General features: G+C 36.4%; 1 protein-coding gene across 2 annotated transcripts in view; it reads right to left on the reverse strand.

Annotated features, from left to right (window-relative positions):
- Positions 1–18,853, reverse strand: part of SATB2 (SATB homeobox 2) — a 195,058-nt gene that overhangs the window by 151,631 nt on the left and 24,574 nt on the right. For both annotated transcript variants that reach the window (XM_081243265.1, XM_081243264.1), the window contains exon 3: positions 16,723–16,899. In XM_081243265.1, coding sequence (XP_081099391.1) covers positions 16,723–16,899 — 177 coding nt within the window. The remainder of the gene's footprint in view (positions 1–16,722; positions 16,900–18,853) is intronic.

The raw sequence follows: 18,853 nt of genomic DNA on the forward strand, positions 1-18,853 counted from the left end.
CGCTGTAGAAGGAGAAGATTGAACAGACACAAAGTGTTTGTCACTTGACTTAAAAACTAGCTCATTTTATTACAAAGCCATTAGTGAAATGTAAAACTTTTTAAATTTGTTATTAATAAGGCTATTTCATTTTTTAAAACACACAATTTCAACCAGATGACGTGGGGGGAGAAATTTTATAAAATTTCTGTCAGCATATATAAAATACAGATTAAATTCTTTGAAAAAAGTGAAGTCAATGTAGTACAGAATACTTTGTCTACAAAAAAAGAAATCAATTCTTTTCCAAGTTGATGCAGAGCCATGGAATAGGATTTTGTTGATCAAAACACAATGAATATCAGAGGATCTATTCTTCCTATACTGTAAGAAAATCAAAATGATTATGGAAATAATATTGGTAATTCACATCCAGAATCTCAGAATGAGGGGCTATATGAATGGAGATCACAGAAAACAAAAGAGATTAACACATTATGTCTAGCTTCTGCTTTGTAAAGTAATAATAATAACAATAGTAATTATACTAGCAACTAACAGGTACCCAGCTTACCCGGTGTAAAGCTCCTTATCTGGATTGTTTCAGTTAATCTTCCAAACAACCCTAGGAAGGAGGTGATTATTGTCAGTGCTAACGTTTTTGTTTTTGTTTTTGGCCACGGGGCATGTGGGATCTTACTTCCCCTACCAGGGTTCTAATCCGCACCCCCTGCAGTGGAAGCATGGAGTCTTAACCCCTAGATCGCCAGGCAAGTCCCTGTTACCCCTACTTTGTAGATGAGGATGAGGGGCAGAGAGTCACAGAGCTGGGAAGTGGTAAAAGCAAGGTTAAAAGCCCAGCAGTCACTCTCCCGACTTCACAACACCTAACACCTAACAACACACTATACTATCCCGTCCTCAACAAGAGCAGCACCATAGGAGACACAGAACTGGAGACCCAAAGCCCTGTCCCACCACATTAGATAGCTCTCAGCGGGTCTGACAGGAGACACTTGATCAACTGTTCACCATGAACAATTCCTAACAATGTCTTAAAGAAAAGAAACTGGGAAATCCATATGCTTTTAACCATTTATGTTCGTTAAGTTGGAAGTTAAATATTTTTTTTAAAACTAATGTACAACTGTGAAATGTTATCAGTGACTTTTACTTTCAAAACTTAGCCTGGTTTCCTTCTACCTGCTCACAGTGCTGTACACTACTATCTGTTGTTTGATTTGGTCTGTTTAATAAACTCTCACATTTAAATTGGACAACCATTTTCAACCACCTTTTTGTTGCACATAATAAAAAACGTACCCAAAAAGAAAACATTAAATAAAGCATCTAAGACAAGTATTAGTGATACACAATAGCATCTCCTGTTATGTCTGAATTCATCCATCGGGCTGGAATCTCATACAAAATAAACCAAGATCTGCCTTATGGAGTTCTGTTTTTGTCTTTGACCCAAAGATCTGATCTCCCCTCCTGTTCCTACCCACCCATCATACATCACCTGTCATGGATCACAAAAGGGACCAGGTGAGTGATTTTGGCAGACTCAGTGAAAACTCCATCACCGCCCAACAAAACCAACGCAATGATTAGGTGCTACCAGCAATCAACCCACATCAGTCTCTCCCACACAGAAGACAACACTTATTTTCCCAGATTCCCTAGTACTACAAACAGAACTATTTTGGTTCCACACATTTCAAAGACTTAAAAATTCAGGGCAAACAAATGACTGTGGCAGCTTGCGGACACAGGTCCTTTGAGAAGTGCTTGAGCTCACAACATCCAAATTTTGAGTTTTTAGCCTTTCACCACACAGAGACCTACAACACACTCTGTTTTTAGTCCAGTGGGAAGAAAAAGGAATTATTACTCAGTCTTACTATGAATAAATTACCCTCCAGAAGAACAACACATACCTTCCAGGAAACTATTAAATGCACTTAAGACAGAATTTTCTAAATGTCACTCCCCCAGGGCCCTGAAAATAGTCCATTCTCTCCACAGGATAAAACAACCTTATTTCTGAAGAGTAAGTTAATGCTAAAGAAGGTCAGTTAGAAAAATATATCTGCATTCCATGACTTTAGAAGTTCAACCTGGGCTTTGCCTGACACTGTTTTCAAAAAATTTTTAGTACGTGTTGTAAATCACCTCATGATGCCCGTGTGAAAGCAGTGCTGCCTGGGAACGTTTGTGTCATATTGTAGCACACTCAGCTGCTCCATCCCCACGAACGGCACTTGCAATGAAAACACTGCCATATATCTTGATTTGTCAGAGAACAAATCAGTTTTATCTGTTCATTTTGTGGTTTAGTGTCATAGGTATTTTAGAAAACATAATTTATAATTCCTCATGCAATTATATATGAAATTAAGTCATCTCACTTTTCCAGAAGCATCAAAATATTTCAGATTAAGTAGAATGCACTCATAATGTCTTTGAAGTTCTTGTCTCCCAATCTACTACAAGAAGAAAAGATAAATAAATAAAGGAAAAAGAGGGGGAAATAAGTAGCATTTTAATGAGTTAGTCTAGTTATATTAGGCCCTGTATTAGGCTTTTATTTATATTCACTATCACAACAATGTCTAATGATACCACAGAGAGGCAGGGGATAGTGACTAAGCCACTGTCTCAAGAAGCAGAATGCCTGGGTTTGAACATCTGAATCATGGCTCCATCACTTACTTGCTGGACGCCCTGGGGTAATTCACTTAACCTCTCTGTGCCTTAGTTTCCTCAGCTGTAAAATGTAGATAATCATACTTATGCCACACACGGTTTGGGAGCATTAAATGTGCCACATGCCTGGCACACAGTAAGCTCTGTGTTCACTAGCACTATAATTAGCAACAATATGCACACCACTCCTTTTTTTTTTTAAGGACTGAACATACATGAAAACATAACAAAACTGTCTTACTGATTAATACCGAGGTATTCCAATGATAGACAAGAGAAAAATATCCTATTGGTGCATCCTTTTTGGGGTGATAAATTGGTTAATTTTGTAAACTTCAAGACAATGCAGCCAAGATTCCTGACTAAGTACTAAATGACACCTCAGTCTCCTGGGGGAACACCCATAAGTGTTTTAATCCCCTGATTTACAACAGAGTTGGGCCTATTCTTTTTCATTTACCTGGCTGAATTAGTACCTGCTGAGAGATTCAGACAAATTCATATTCTTATTAGTCACAACAGGAAATTTTTCCCTTTAATAAGTAAGACAAAAAAGCAGTTATTGGTCTTAATTGCATTTGTTTAAACTGCAAATGGGTGCATTTTAATGTCCACTAGGGGTTACAAGTGAAAAAAGGAAAATAGTAGCAAATTATAACTTAATGTGTTATGTAAGATATCTCACAATAAAACACTGGTTTCATAATTAAAACTCTTTGTTCACATGAATTGATATTTTTGGTCACATGAGTACATTTTAACATCTGTTATCTGATTTGGGTTACATAAATCCTGACCAATCCTTGCTATGCCCATTATGAAAACCCACCTAAATATTTATTGCAGTCAAATACTTCTCTCTATCCAAGAGCCACCAACATTATCACATAGGAAGAGAGTGATCCCTACCTCTGAGGACAGACCTCAGTGTGAGCTGAATGATTCCAGAAAAGCACACAAAAGGGAGATGATCTGAATGGTACCAATGACACTGTTAGGAAAGGGTGCAGGGTAGGTGGCCAAATACATCTGACTTCTAACTAGGACCATCTCACACCTTCTAAGCTACAGAGAAGACTATGAAAAGAAGTTGGGTCAGTCTTAGAAGTATAAAATACAGAAGGGAGACGGAGAGATGATCATCTCTTTCCCATGCCCAGCAGGATCTGAGGTCCTCTAGAAACAAACCACCAAAAAGGGATTACAGCTCATTGCTCCTGCAAGCCTGGGAGTTTTCATGATTTGTTTGACAAATTCCCTACCTCCCATAGTGAGCTGTGCTCAGTCAATTCAAACACAGGAGAAACCTTCCCTAAGAGTTTTCCCCAATGACTCTTTCAGAAAATCTCCATCTTACTGCACAGAGCAAAAACCAGAGGCTAAAAAATAGACAAGCTGTCATCAGTTATTAATTCCTGGGCCAAGGGACATCGTTAACACAGGACTGTCATTGTGAAACTAGTAAGCGCTCAGTAACTAACCCACACAATGCTGTGTATGTGTTTTTTAAAGAGGAGAATGACCAAAATGTGGTAAGAACGAGACTGTTATAAAAACAAAATAAGCAATCAATTAAGGTTTCCTGAATGACACAATGTCTTTTAACTCTTCTCCCACATTAAAAAACTTAACTCTTTACCACAAGGCAGAGGTAAGGAAGAAAGCAGGTCAATGCCAAAATTATTTTTTAAATAATCAGCCTTTCACCTGCAATGAACTAACTTAGCCTTTTTTTTTTTTTTTTGGCCGCGCATTATGTGGGATCTTAGTTCCCCGACCAGGAATCGAACCCACGACCCCTGCATTGGAAGCTTGGAGTCTTAACCAGTGGACCGTCAGGGAAGTCCCTGCAATGAAATAACTTACATGAAACTTATTTTCAAAGGATAACTATGTTCTCACATAAACAGTGGAGTTGGTCACTCTGATTGTCCAGCATGGCCTAGGCACAGCGTCTGTACTTAACACCTAATTTACTGACCACTCCTAAATCCTTCTAGATCATCAAAAGAAAATGAATTTTTCACATTTGCTTTGAAAACCAAAAACTTGACTATTATAAAATATTAGAAATAATAACAAAGAATATGCAAATTATACATTATAATATTAAGTGAAAAACCACAGATGAAAATATTGCATATATGACCTCAACTATGTAAAAAAATGCCTAGCACTGTAACTAAAGAGGAGTGTCCTAAAATGTTACCTACATTTATTTCTAGGTGGTTGGTCCAATGGGAGGGTGTGGGGGGTTTGTCTTCTTTGTCCTTTTTCTGTATTTTTTAGTTTTCTATAATTAACAAGCACTAGCTTGGTATTAGAAAAAGTTGTTTTTTACTTTATAAGTTTATAAGGAGCTTAGGTATACAAAAATGGGGGTCTCACAAAATAAATTCTCATAAAGTGCCATCCCAAGACAGCAAGTTCCATTTTGTTATTTAAACTCAAAACAAGCTCCCCACTCAATTTAAACATAGATATGTTCAGTTACCAATTCCAAAATGTCAATCTTTGGTTTATGCCTGTAAAATATAGTTACTATGAGTTTGAATTCTAGACTAAATTGGCAGACTACAAATATAATGCCACAGAAGGGGATATTGGTTAAGTACACATTCTCTGAAGCTGGTTTTTAGTGTCAGCTAAGCTGTTTACCTCTTTGAATGTCAGTTTCCTCATTGGTAAAATGTGGACAATTATATCATGTACTTCATGGGGGTTATTATGAGGATTGAATGAGCAAATATATGTGAAGCACCTAGAGCAGTACCTGGTGTATAAGAAGCAGTAAATAAATAGTAGAGCTTAATATTACTAATTAGTTAATAATATTAACTCTATCAAATATATTCATAGCATGTCTATTATGTAAAAGTTTCAGTTTCCCTCGCAAAAACTAAACTATGGCTTAAGCTAAGCTAATTCTGACATATTACATTTATCCTATTCCAAACATGAGATAGTCCAAATAGGTAAATTTCTCGGAAAACTGAGGCTTACCCTTTTCAGTACCTACATCATTTTATTTTTAATCCTCAAGCCCCATTCAAAACCTTCCAAGTTTGTTCTGGCTAAACGGCTACTTTCCAGAAGCCTAAATTTGCCAAAACCTCCTTCTAGACAAGATTGAGAGAACAGAGTCAACATAAGCATAACTTATTGCCAGGTCCTACCAAACATTTTATTATATATTTATAGTTTATTTTCTATCTTTCCTACTGGAATGTATCTTGAGGGCGGAGGCATTGTATGTTTGGTTCTTCACTGTGTCCCCAACACATAATAGGCACTCAAGAAATATTTGTTAAGTGAATGAATGATATCATAGGGTGTGAAAGAACCAGAAAATTAAGGTATAATCTTTAGAAGTTTCTGTAAAGGGAACAGTAAAACTCAGCTACACTTCTTCCAATGATGCTCTAAAAGACTAACGATCTTAATAAAGTGCTTCCTTCCCAAATAATTCTGATCTCTCTCTTCCCTTGCAGAGTATCTAAATCAGACGCCCTTTCAAAGAAATCTCCCTCTTCCCTTAAGGAACCACTGTATTCATAATAATAAAACACGACACTTAAATTTTTATTTATTACTCTGGCTCTGGAGTATCACCTTAAGCTGGTAAAACTGGTCAAAGCTTTTGATTAAGAACAGACCACCCTCTTAACTTGGCTCCCAGGATGGGGGGCCCAGTTTTCACACCTGGGAGATTGTTAGGCCTTGTAGAGCCAAATCACTGAGGACAGAGGTTTGACTGTGCTGTGAGCCTTCCTGCATCTCATTCTTTGATTTACAAAACCGACAGAAAGAATGTGTTGGATGCATTTCCCTGCCGAGCTGGAGCTGGAAACTGAGAGAAACCTCGGCACTGTCTATTTGCATATAGCCTGCAGCGATCTTTTCCAACCCAGTAAGGAACTTGTAAAACAAGAGCACAGATTCGCCGTTCTGTCCTGGGTGGTATTTCTTCAAACCAAAAAGGGGCAGACAGGGAAAAACCTTTGTGTTTTCCCTCATTGACACACAAATAATTTTGCCAATTACTGCTTTTGAGCAAGTAGAACCTTGATATGACTCTCTAAAACTCTCAAAGCTACTGTCAAAAAAAAATTGCTTTTCAAAGCACTGGATTTTAAATGCTCATCACAATCATGTGAAATCTACGTGGCACCTCGGAAACCAAACCAAGGAGCCTCGGAGTGACCAACAGCCAGCTGCACGCTTGCTCTATACCCTTTGCCTCTGCACAGTCCGCCTCTGAGCTCTGTCACACTGCAGACAGAAGGGGCCCCTGACACTGCAGGGCTCCTCTTCGTGTGCCAAGGTGCCTACATAAGTCACAAATAAGCTGCCCACCAACTGACACTATGCAATGAATGAATTACTGTGGAGTCGCTATCCCATAAAAATGCTTAAATACAATTATAATTGTATCTGAGAAAATTTGGACATAAAGTAAAATGTACACTAAAATAAGAAGTAAAAGGACCTACAATTCTGAAATTTCACAATTTCGCGAAGAATTAACTGAAATGATAAGATTTAGATGACAGAGCTCTTATCCATATAAAAACAGGGGAAAAAAAGGAAAGCAGGGAGTTTTTAAAAAGCGTTGGAATATTACAAAATGCTCTATGGCCAAGAATTTTTCACTGTTTATCATGAATGTCAAAACAGACTTTATTAAGAGTTGGAATATGATTGGTATAGCACCAAGACTGAGAGTTGTACCAATGGAGAGCTTTAAATATAAAGGATCTACCCAAAAGGTAACAGCACTGTCTATTGTATCATTATTGAATGTGCTTTTTACCGAATAAATTCCTTTAACGGAATCGCTACTGCATCTTCTTAAAGCACAAAAAAGAGTGGGTCTTCAGCAAATGACTCTACGCTGCATTTTAAATCCATACATTAGTAAAAGACAGTTATACTCTTGAAGGGAATAGAATAAAAAATTAATCACAATATAAATTGTATCAGAGTATCACCAGTTTTAGATTGTAGGTTTCCTACTCATAACTCCTCAAGAGCTGTATATTCTTAATGGGACATACTTTAATTATTAAATAAAAGTTACATATCACTGTGGGTCAATCTGTTTAACCTGGATCATTTTACATGAATGTCAAAACGCAGAACTAAGATGATCAGTCCCCTCCACGTCTTTGGCATTAATGCCCAAATTCCAAAAAGAAGGATTTTAAGCAGTTTTAAAAATACACCAAAGCTAATGGCCACCATGGCCAATTGCCCCAAACAAAACAGATAACTGTAAACATTGCTAAACCCTTCCATCATAATAGAGAAAAAAATAAGCCTGTTTTTTTAAATGAATTATTTCCACTGATAATGATCTTTTCAACTGTACATTCTGGCAGAAATTGCAAGGTCAGATGTAAAGTGAGATCAGATTTTTTTTTTAATTCACTGCCCTTAACACTTCTTATCAAGTACTTCCTACCCAACAGCTAGGCATTCCACAAATCAAATTGGATGGGGTGTTCACCCTCTACAAATTTACCTGTAGACAATAATTCCATCAGCTGACCTTTAAACGAGCCATAATTACATATTTATATATTTTAAATAACATATTTATGACAATATAAACAAACATAAGGAATACAGAACTATAAACACTTATATTAGATATTCATTTCTAAGTATATATTAGACAAAAAAGTAAGACGAGCATTATTTTTCCCCTGGCATTTAGTTAAAAAGTAGTGTTTCACGTTTTGCTATGTGCCGGTGAACAAATATGTATGCACACACACATACATGAATATTTAATTTTATATAGCAGAGGAGGGAAGAGCATGGGGGCTTGTTAGAGATTTGTGTCAGCCCAGCCAGTGTTTTATATTTTGGCCCATCCAGCTCTAATGAGGGTTGAAACATGGTTAACAGCAATTTTGGGTAACTTTTTTAGCTCTCTTTTGAGAGCCACAGAATTTTGTAAAAAGCAGCTTGTTTGTTAAAAGTTTGCTCCAAGGCCTAAAATTTCTAAATATGTACCTTTTTTTCAACATTGCCCTTATGAAGAAAAAACTTCTGAGAGTCTCCCAAACATAAGAGTTTAATTAAAGAAGAAAACGTAGAAAAAAAGAGAGAGAGAACCAAAGAAAGAAACTAAGAAAGACAAGGCAAGAGATCATTTAAAACATTTGCAGTAGGGAGAATGTCAAACTTTTAGAACATGAAAAACCTTTCAGCTCTAGACAACATATGTCTTTTAACCATCCTCTCTCAAAAAGAAAAACAAAAAGTGATTTTTCTGAATTCCTTTCCAAGGTTATGATTAAGCTTATTAATTTTTTATTTGAAATCACAGTATTTGCAGGCATTTATAGGATTAGGGTTTTCATTAAGTTTAGCAAAATACAAATAATTCTGAATTAAAGCTGCAAACCTAAGTTTTAGAGTTTTTTAAAATTTAAGAGAATGGGAAACCCACAAAGACTTAAGAGACACATCAACCAAGTGCAATATATAGATTAGTATGGCTCCTGATGTGAGTAAACAAACACTAAAAATATATACATATATATAAAATAATTAGGAAAATTTGAGGCTTGACTGGATATTTTATGATATTAAGGAATCATTATCTTTCTTTTTAGGCGTCATGCTGGTATTGTGGTTATGTTTTTAAAATAGTCTTTAAGAGACACTTAGTAAAATATTTATGGACAAAACACGAGGTCTAGGATTATTTTAAATAATCCAGTGGGAGAGAGGTGCGAAACGGGTAAGGCATAGATGAAACAAAATCAACCATAAATTGCTAATTGGTGATCCTAGCTGATGAGTTCGTATTTAATACACTAGTCTCTCAACTTTGTATATGTTATATATTCCCATAACATTTTAGATAATTAATTTAAGAACAGAGCATTTCAAGCACTGAATAACTTAAAATGAAATTGTATTCATTTCTAACGATGAAATTTACCTTAACAGTAGCTTCTATGTAAAGTTCTTCCCAATATGTGGTATGTTGTAGAGCTAGTCCACTGGAAAGTATATGATAATTAATAAATGAATAATATGTAAAATAATAAATAAATAATACATAAATTAAGCCATTCCATTCCTTTTTGTAATATAAAATATTTTTTATTTAAAAAGGTTTTTTAAATTTGTTATACAATTTTTAAAGGTTACTTTACATTTAGTTAGTACAAAATATTGGCCATATTCCTTGTGTTGTACAATACATCCTTGAGCCTATCTTACACCAAATAGTTTGTACCTCCTACTCTCCCATCCCTGTATTGCCCCTCCCCCTCCCAACTGGTATCCACTAGTTTGTTCTCCATATCTGTAAGCCTGCTTCTTTTTTTTTTTGTTATATTCACTAGTTTGTTTTATTTTTTAGATTCCACATATAAGTGATATTATACAGTATTCGTCTTTCTCTGTCTAACTTATTTCACTTAGCATAATGCCCTCCAAGTCCATCCCTGTTGCTGCAAATGGCAAAATTTCATTCTCTTTTTATGGCTGAGTAGTATCCCATTGCATATATGTACCACCTCTTCTGTATCCATTCACTGTTGATGTACACTTAGATTGCTTCCATATCTTGGCAATTGTAAATAATGCTACTATAAACATTGGGTGCATGTATCTTTTAGAATTAGTGTTTTGGGGGTGTTTTTAGGATATATACCCAAGAGTGGAATTGCTGTGTTATATGGTAGTTCTTTTTTTTTTTTTTAATTGGGGTATAGTTGTTTTACAATGTTGTGTTAGTTTCTACTGTATAGAGAAGATGGATGGACCTAGACACTGTCATACAGAGTGAAGTAAGTCAGAAAGAGAAAAACAAATATCATATATTAATGCTTATATGTGGAATCTAGAAAAACGGTACAGATGAACTGGTTTGCAAGGCAGAAATAGAGACACAGATGTAGAAAACAAACATACCGACATCAAGGGGGTAAAGCGGGGGCAGGCCGGGATGAATTGGGAGATTGGGATTGACATATATACCCTAATATGTATAAAATAGATAACTAATAAGAACCTGCTGTATAGCACAGGGAACTCTACTTCCATTCTTTTTTATATAAATATTCTCACTGCTTTGGTTTTAAATCTTATTCTATTTATTCTTATCATAGTTACTAGTTCATAGGCTGAAATTATTCACCCTACATACAATGCCTTCAAACAGATGAGGTCCAGATAAATACTGACAAAACATCTCTAAGTTTTGATCAGAAGAATCTGGATCTCAGCAATCCCCTAAGTACCCTTTGAATAACTACTTCTTTGAGTCTAACAGTTATTATTGGAGTGTTTTGCCACCCCAAGCATAGCCAAAACATCACTGACTGTGGAATGATGACATAGAATAACCTGGAAATGGTGATAGCTGATCAATAAGGAGTTAAATTATATTTCAGTTCTGATAAAAATAGCTAATGAATGGGAGCCAACTTCACAGTGATACACACACAAAAAAATTCTTCATGGATAAAATTTAGCAAAAATGAACCTTAAAAACTGTTTTCATTCAGTCAGAAAACAATTACTGCATTCCTACAGACTTCACATTGTGCTATGTATCACTCTGTTATAAGGGAACAAAATAGTTTCCAGTTCATGAGTCCAAATCTAATAATTAAAGACAGTAAACTGGCACTTTTTAGGAATCCATATTTCTCCAGGGTAATAAATATCTTCAAGTTCATTTGTTCATTCTTCTAACATCGACTAAATGCCTAGCACAAGTACCACCCTTGTGTTCTGAAGAAATGGGCATGTGAGAGCGGAACAGTTTCACCAATAAAAATCAAAGCCAACATTAGGCCTATTTTTTAAGTGAAGACAACAATGGACAGACGAGGCAAATAAACAGCTTTCCTTTAATAAAGCAAAGTACGATTTCCTAGAAGTTTTAACCCATTATTTCCCATCTCGTCATCTATTTCCAAAGGCTAACAAGAGGAAGAGAAATTCTTAAGCGTTTTTTCAGGAGTAAAATGAACATTTAGTTAAAAATTAGCACAAGACCTGTAAACAAATTTTATATACATTTCTGTTCTCTGAGCCTCAATATTCAATATTTCCGAGCTCAGAGGGTGAAAATCAACTAGTCATCCACATACTAAACTTTTCTCTGTAAGCTCCATGAAAGCAAGATTTTTTTTTTCAGTTCTTTATCCCCAGAACCTAGAACAATGACCGACACACAGCAGGCATTTCATACTACTGAATTAATTAATTTGAAGATGAGAATTGCTAAGGAATATGCTTTATTTCCATATCAGGAATCATTTTGGCTTCATAAGCAAAAAATGTATATTTGAATTACTCAACCTACTGTAGGCCCACCTTTTAGTTTTAGGAGTTGGTTTCAATAAACAATTCTGTGAGGTTTTTGTTTTTAACGAAATCTGTCTCAGTTACCTTGAAGAAATATCTCTATATATTTCATCATGGAAATGAAATATGTATAATTTATCATTATTGAATATATGTAATCATTATCAAATAAATATAATCATTATATATTTAGTAAGAACCCAATCCAAAAAGTCCTGCCTTTTAGGCCTTATGTCAAAGAGCAAAAGAACAAGCATTAAATAAGAATGGACTCCTACCCCAAGTCTACATTCCCAGTGATCAGGTCTGTCACCGGACAGCCCTGTGGTTAAGGACTCTGACTCAGGAGGTGGTTAACTAGCCTTCAGATCTCAACTCTTCCATCCACTAGCCCTGTGCACCAGGGAAAGTTACTTCTCTCTCTTTCTTTGCCTCAGTTTCCTCATCTATGAAATGGGAAACATATAACTTACTTCAGAGAGCTGTTATGAGAATTAAATGAGTCAGTACATGTAAATCTCTTAGAATAGTGTCTGACAAATAGCAATTGCTCAATTTATGTTACCTAGCACTATTAAAACTCTAAGAAGTCCTTGTACATCAACTATACTTAAATAAATTTTAAAAAAAACTCTAAGAAATCCCTTGTTTTATACATCACAGGGGCTCATTAATGACTTACTGATTCCTTTTTTAATATTAAACTGAAAAAACAACAGAAATGCACCTGTATCATGTACAAGTTTTCACACTTATGGATAAAGTAGGGACAAAGTGAACTGTTTATCAAAATTGGATAATATGGTGAAAATAACAACTTCCCACTTATTCAGAGAGGAATTCACAGAGGAAGTGGAATTTTGTACTTTTTTTTTTCTGATTAGAAAAAGAAGAAAACCCCACATAATCCCACTACCCACCCAGATGATATTTTAATATATTTCCTTTGTTTTTTTGCATATCAGTGAAATTTTATATAATTGAGACTGTATTTGGCACTCTGTTTGATTCACATAACATTGTATTAAATGCATTTTTGTGTCACTTGTTAAAAACATCATTTTAAATGACTATATACACTTAATTACTCTAACACAAATAAGAAAAACCGGTGACTAATAACACTTCCTCTTGAACTCATAATTTTTACATATTCATGACCCCAAAAATAACCAGCCAGAAAGGATTTTTGCTTATTTATTGTTCAGCATGTTTGTTCTTAAATAAAATTTTCTTGTCAAAAATAAATTTTAATATAAATTTTAAAATAAATTTTAAATAGGAAGCAGGAAAAAGATAAGATATCCATTTACAAATTGAGTCAAATGTACACAGTGAGGAATCACGTTGCCATCACTGCCACCTCCCAGAGTCCACCAACCACCTTGGCAAGTACAAATAGCTACTTAATCAGTGAGATAAAGAACTCTCTCGACAATGCAGAGAGGCCCATGACTATTACCAAAAGCATTATGGAGCAAAACTGAAAGGATGAAAAGGAAACAAGAAAGACGAATAAAGGGAATGAAGAGTTTAGTGGGGGAGGGTTACTGCAGAGCAGTCCCCTAGGTTAATACTCCTCTTCCAAAAGACTGGAAGACTACTTTTGATCCACATATATTGACTCATAGTTCAACATATAACATAAAACGTGCTTGTTGTTCATTAGACTTTAGGCTACCTATTCTGGAAAAAGCCAAGAGCTTGCCATCCTTAGGCTTTTTGCATATGCAAAACAGCAGGTCAGATGAATCCTGCATCTCATATCCTTGAGAATCACAGAGAGTAAATGGTATGTGTTCTGGGATACGGAGGGTTCAGGTCAGTTAAAAACATAATGCCCATGATTTATGACATTATCTTGTGCCCTTATCCTCTCTTGGGTCCAAATATCTGGCTTCAAATAAAGAAGGTACTGTAAAGTGGGGAGGGGGGGCAGGATTGGCAACCCCTAAATTCCATTTTAGTGGAATTTCTGTCATTCTTTATAAGCAAACATTCTTTCTTAATAAAATCTCTTCAGCTCACCTGGAGGAAATGCCATCTCGGAAAAAGAAACTGACTATCCTATGCCCACAAGAACATGGGTATGCTGTCTCTCATTGGAACGTGAGTATCACTCCAAAATAATGACATTGCTAATCTGAATACTATTCCAATTCAATTATTGAAGCTCTTTTCTGGTCATGTCAAAATGAAAAATCACATTTCAAGAGTCTCAATTTGTAAAGTAGGCTCACGAAACCAGCTCTCCTTGAAGTTTACTTTGGCCCAACTTTTCCAACACAGGAAGAAGAGGTTCAGAAACACTCAGTTTCTCTGCCACAAATGCATTTGCTAGCAGGTCACCCAATGACTTTCCCATCTTGGGGGAATTACCTAAACTAACAAACAAATAAAACCAAAACAAAACAAAAAACTAGACACATAAAACCTCAGGCCTCAGCTATGCAGTCACATTTTGTTCTGCCTCCTTTTCTAGATTCCTCCCACTCTGCTGTTTCTCCAGCACATGAACGACCTGTCTTATCATGCATTCTGTTTCATCTGTAATAAATACGCAGCAAAATGCACAAGTGTGATGATCTGAATGACAACAGAGATCTAATACACTCATTTGCAAATAAACAATTCCAAGTTTTTCCATTTACCCAAAACAGAGATCAGCAATCTAATTTAAAACAAAATAAACAAACTGTGATTTTCTTCCCCCTCTGTAAAATTATAGTACAGGACCTATCGAGAAAACCCTTGTTTACCCACAAAATAAACTATATCATGATCTAGAGCACCTTCAGGATGTTGATTCAACTTTTAAAAAGTGTAATATTTAGTCATTTTTAACCGTGGTTTTCAAAAACTTTGGGGAAGCAAATATTCACTTTTGACTTTTTTTCTTTAATCCTCCACTGTAGACCATATTTCTTGCTAGTGGATCTCACCTTGGTGAGCAGAACTCTCAGTCCACACCACTGAATGGAACAGTGTGGCTCCCTCGTGCAAATTTCCTGAGAGCCCCTTCCCTGAGCATGTGCCAAAAATCAAATCTTGGCCACTTAGTGCTCCGTGCTCCACATGTGAGCTCACGGCGTGTTGAGCAGCCATGCTAACTGAGATGGATAGCCCTGTCAAACAGGAAGCTGGCACACCAGGATGCAAGCAGTGGGATACAATGACCTTTACATTCAGAGAAAAATATCCCTAAAATGGCATGAAAAGTTTACGGTGGGGGAAGGAGGGGGGATTCTTTTATTTCATTTAGGTACATAGCATGAAATAAAAGCAATGGTGCCCAGTACGCAATTTGCTCGGGATCAAATCTTGAATCCCTCACACAAGAAGGAAAGTTGTCGGGGAAAGGAAATGAATCATCCTTTATCACGCTGCTTTGAAAGCAGTGGACTCTACAATTCAGCTGTATGTATTACTGCACCCAGACAGGCCAAGTGCTGGGATTCAGACTGCACTTCAACTCACAATAATCCATGGCCCTGGAAAAACATTCTTGACCTCCTGGTTTCAGATGAGTTGCTTTTTTGGTAGAACTAAGATATAATTTTTGAATATTTAATTAAAACTTTTTTTAAACAGTAATAATCTGCTTACAAAATCAGAGTCAAGAGCTGGGGAATTTAAATCCCATGTCTTTGGTCACCATATTTTGTAACTTTTTATAAACTGTTTAATTTCTCATAGTTTCCTTCTCTCAATAAATAGAGGCTTGGACTAATAGTTCTTAGGAAGTATATGAAGAGGAATTCATTTGAAAAAGTAACAAAAATCCATGGCACATACACAAATGTTAAGTAAGGGCAGTAATAAAGGAAATAGATATATGGAACAAGACCTGGAAGTCACTTGTTTCTATCCTTTAGTTCTAACCATTATCATAATCTATACAGTTCAATAATTTCAGCTAAAAAACAAAGATAATCATTCCATTGGGTCAAAAATTTATTTTCCCATTCTCCAAGGTTTGGGGATATTTTTGCTATTTGTTTTGTCAATTAACTGGCATAAAAGAACAATGGGCAACACAAGCTCACAATGGATTCCCCAGTGCTGTACAATTCACACTGAAATAATGATGCGATTTTAATATTTAATTATATTTAATTAAATAGGTAAAATGAATTGATCACAAAGAGACTGAGCATTTTTTTTTAATGAATGGACCACATCAGAACTACAGAGAGGTTTTCAAAGATACAAAAGTACAGTATATAAGAGGCATACATTTTTTTCTATTTAACTAAAAGCTGATCATAATGTGCAAAAGCGGCAGGCCCAAAGCAATAAATAAATTTAGAAAACTGAAAGCTTATAATTCACATATTAAAGTTTGGATAAGTTTGGAGTCAAATGTCTCAGCACTCTGAGAATACCGATTTGGGGACTTAGAGAAAATAAGAGAGTTATTAATGCAACAAAACCCAAGATGATCACTCTGAAATGCAAGTGATGGCTTGAAATGGGATTTTGTTGGCTCTAGAGGTACTGGTCAAATGCTTCCCAATGCAACCAGAAAACCAGACTCTCCATGAAACATCCTGCTGTTCACTGTTTGGGAAAGATGTTAGATGTAACCACTCTCCTCCGATCCCTGTTTGGAGAATTATTTCGGGGAACACACTCTTCCTCAAATCATGACACACCCGAGGCACGGGGAGGAGAGGGGAGACGCGAGAATACCTTGTGCCTGCGCCGCGGAGCTGTGGGAGTAGCCCAGGGCCAGGAGCGCGGTCTCCACCAGCTGGCTGAAAAGCACGTCCTTGCGAACCAGGACAAACTCCGCATGTTCTTCCCTGTTGTCATATTCAAGAGAGCCGTCCAACTGCTCTACCACACAAAAGACCGGAATCATCAAACCTGCAGGGACAAAACCCAAGAGCAAAACACAAACATTACAAAGCAAACCCCAGTCATCATGAGAAGGGAAGAGACAGTTATCATCTGTGGACAGTGGTTTGGATTAAACAAGCCTCTTAGTCAGATGGGCCTAATGGGAAAACTGTGGCGGGGGGTGGGGGGAGGGTCCCTCCATTATTACGATCAGACTGCAGCAGAATTGCCCCGAGCAGTGGAAGAAGCCCTCAGATTCTAGTCATTAAAAAGTGGAGCACACCAATCAGAGGTGTCCTGACTGAGAGACCTCAAGTTCACAGCCAGCGCATAGGTGAGATCAAAGTGACCTTCCAGACCCTAGCATCCTCGTATCTATGGTCCTATCATTAACTATTAATCAGGACTAGTATTTTCAGATCCGATCTGCTTTTGTCTAAAAATGTTGTAAGATACCTAGTAATGGTCCTAAGCTATTATGTGAATGTGTACAAGAAAATCAATAGGAATTTAAAAGAAGCCCCTCTTGTATCTTTTATCTTTCTAAATCCTGGTAAACAGGCCATCAACTAACCTGAAAATACCCTGCTCATGTAAGCCTTAACTGACATTTAATTTATGTCAAAATATACATACAATTATGAATCTTTTAAAAAAATTATTATTTTATATAATAACACCAGTTATCACTGGAAAGGAATACCTCTGCTTGGTTTTCAAAGAAAAGAAGTAAACTACCCTAAAGAGTAAAGCAAATTAGTGTAGTTGAAAATCTGTTGAAATCTGTTGCCACTGAAATATTTCTCTCCTTTGTATCAATATGTGAAAAGCTAAAAAATGTTTAATTCGCCAAAGGTGTTTTATAAAATGTTTTTTATTTTTTTAAAAAAGTCATACAGGTATTTAAATCTAAACATAGCCATGGCAAAAGAAGATCAAAGCTTTACCAACATACAAGTAATAAACATGGACTCTGCCCTACACAATTCACACGGATTAGTATGTTACGGAGTAAGGATCTGCTCCAGGTCTTCTCTTCGTGCAAGAAAAATCAAAGGTTATGAAGGAAGAGTGGGCAGGTGGAGAGATGGGGGAGGTGGAAGATGGGCTGTTCATGATGATGGCACTTCACAATAAAAATAAGACCTCTGCGTAAAATGACACATGCAAGTATGGCCTCTCACACACAGAAGGCAGAGGAGTTTCTCTAGAAGCCCCTCCCTGTTGCCCAGACCCTAGAAGCCTCCTGACTCACTCTGATCTGGAAAGCAGAGGGTGGGAAGAGATACTCTGCAAACTACCAGGTCACAGATTTAGATTTTTCTTCTAAAGATAATACAGTGGTGCAACTGGTTCCCATGTGCTAATTATTATTAGTAAAGATAGTAAGTGTTGGATGTGATTATTAAATATAATCATTATTAACAATAATAATACTCATTAAGAATTGTTATCATTAAAGATCACGGTAATTATTACTAAGCCTGCACGACAGACTAGCAAGCCACACAATACCAGACCTGGGACAACTATTAACTTAGTGTTCACGCCAAGGAACAACAAAGCAGCATTATCGTCCATTGCTCATATACTATCTATGGTATAAGACTCACGGAACATAGGAAATGAGGATGGAGCAGACTGATTGTTTTACACAAAGAGGAGAACTGAGCCTAGCCACATGGTGCCTTACAAAACATTTTTTTTAATTGTGACCAGCACTGACATATCAAATGCTTATTTACTTATATGTCCGGCTTACTCCCCATTGCATGTAAGACATGTAGTGAATAATATAAAATAGATTTCCTCCAAATTGTCTCTGTGGTCATTCATTTATCCAGTTCTTACTCCCTGAACACCCACTGTGTGCCAGGTATCCCTCGTGGCTCCAGTGATACAAATGAAAACAAGCCTTACCTTGCTCCTGCCCTCAATGCAGTTGAAAAGTGTTGTAAAATCTTCCTAAGCAAGCATAATG

Source organism: Mesoplodon bidens, assembly GCF_964165515.1.
Source record: "Mesoplodon bidens genome assembly, chromosome: 8".
NCBI classification, from domain to species: Eukaryota; Metazoa; Chordata; class Mammalia; order Artiodactyla; family Ziphiidae; genus Mesoplodon; species Mesoplodon bidens.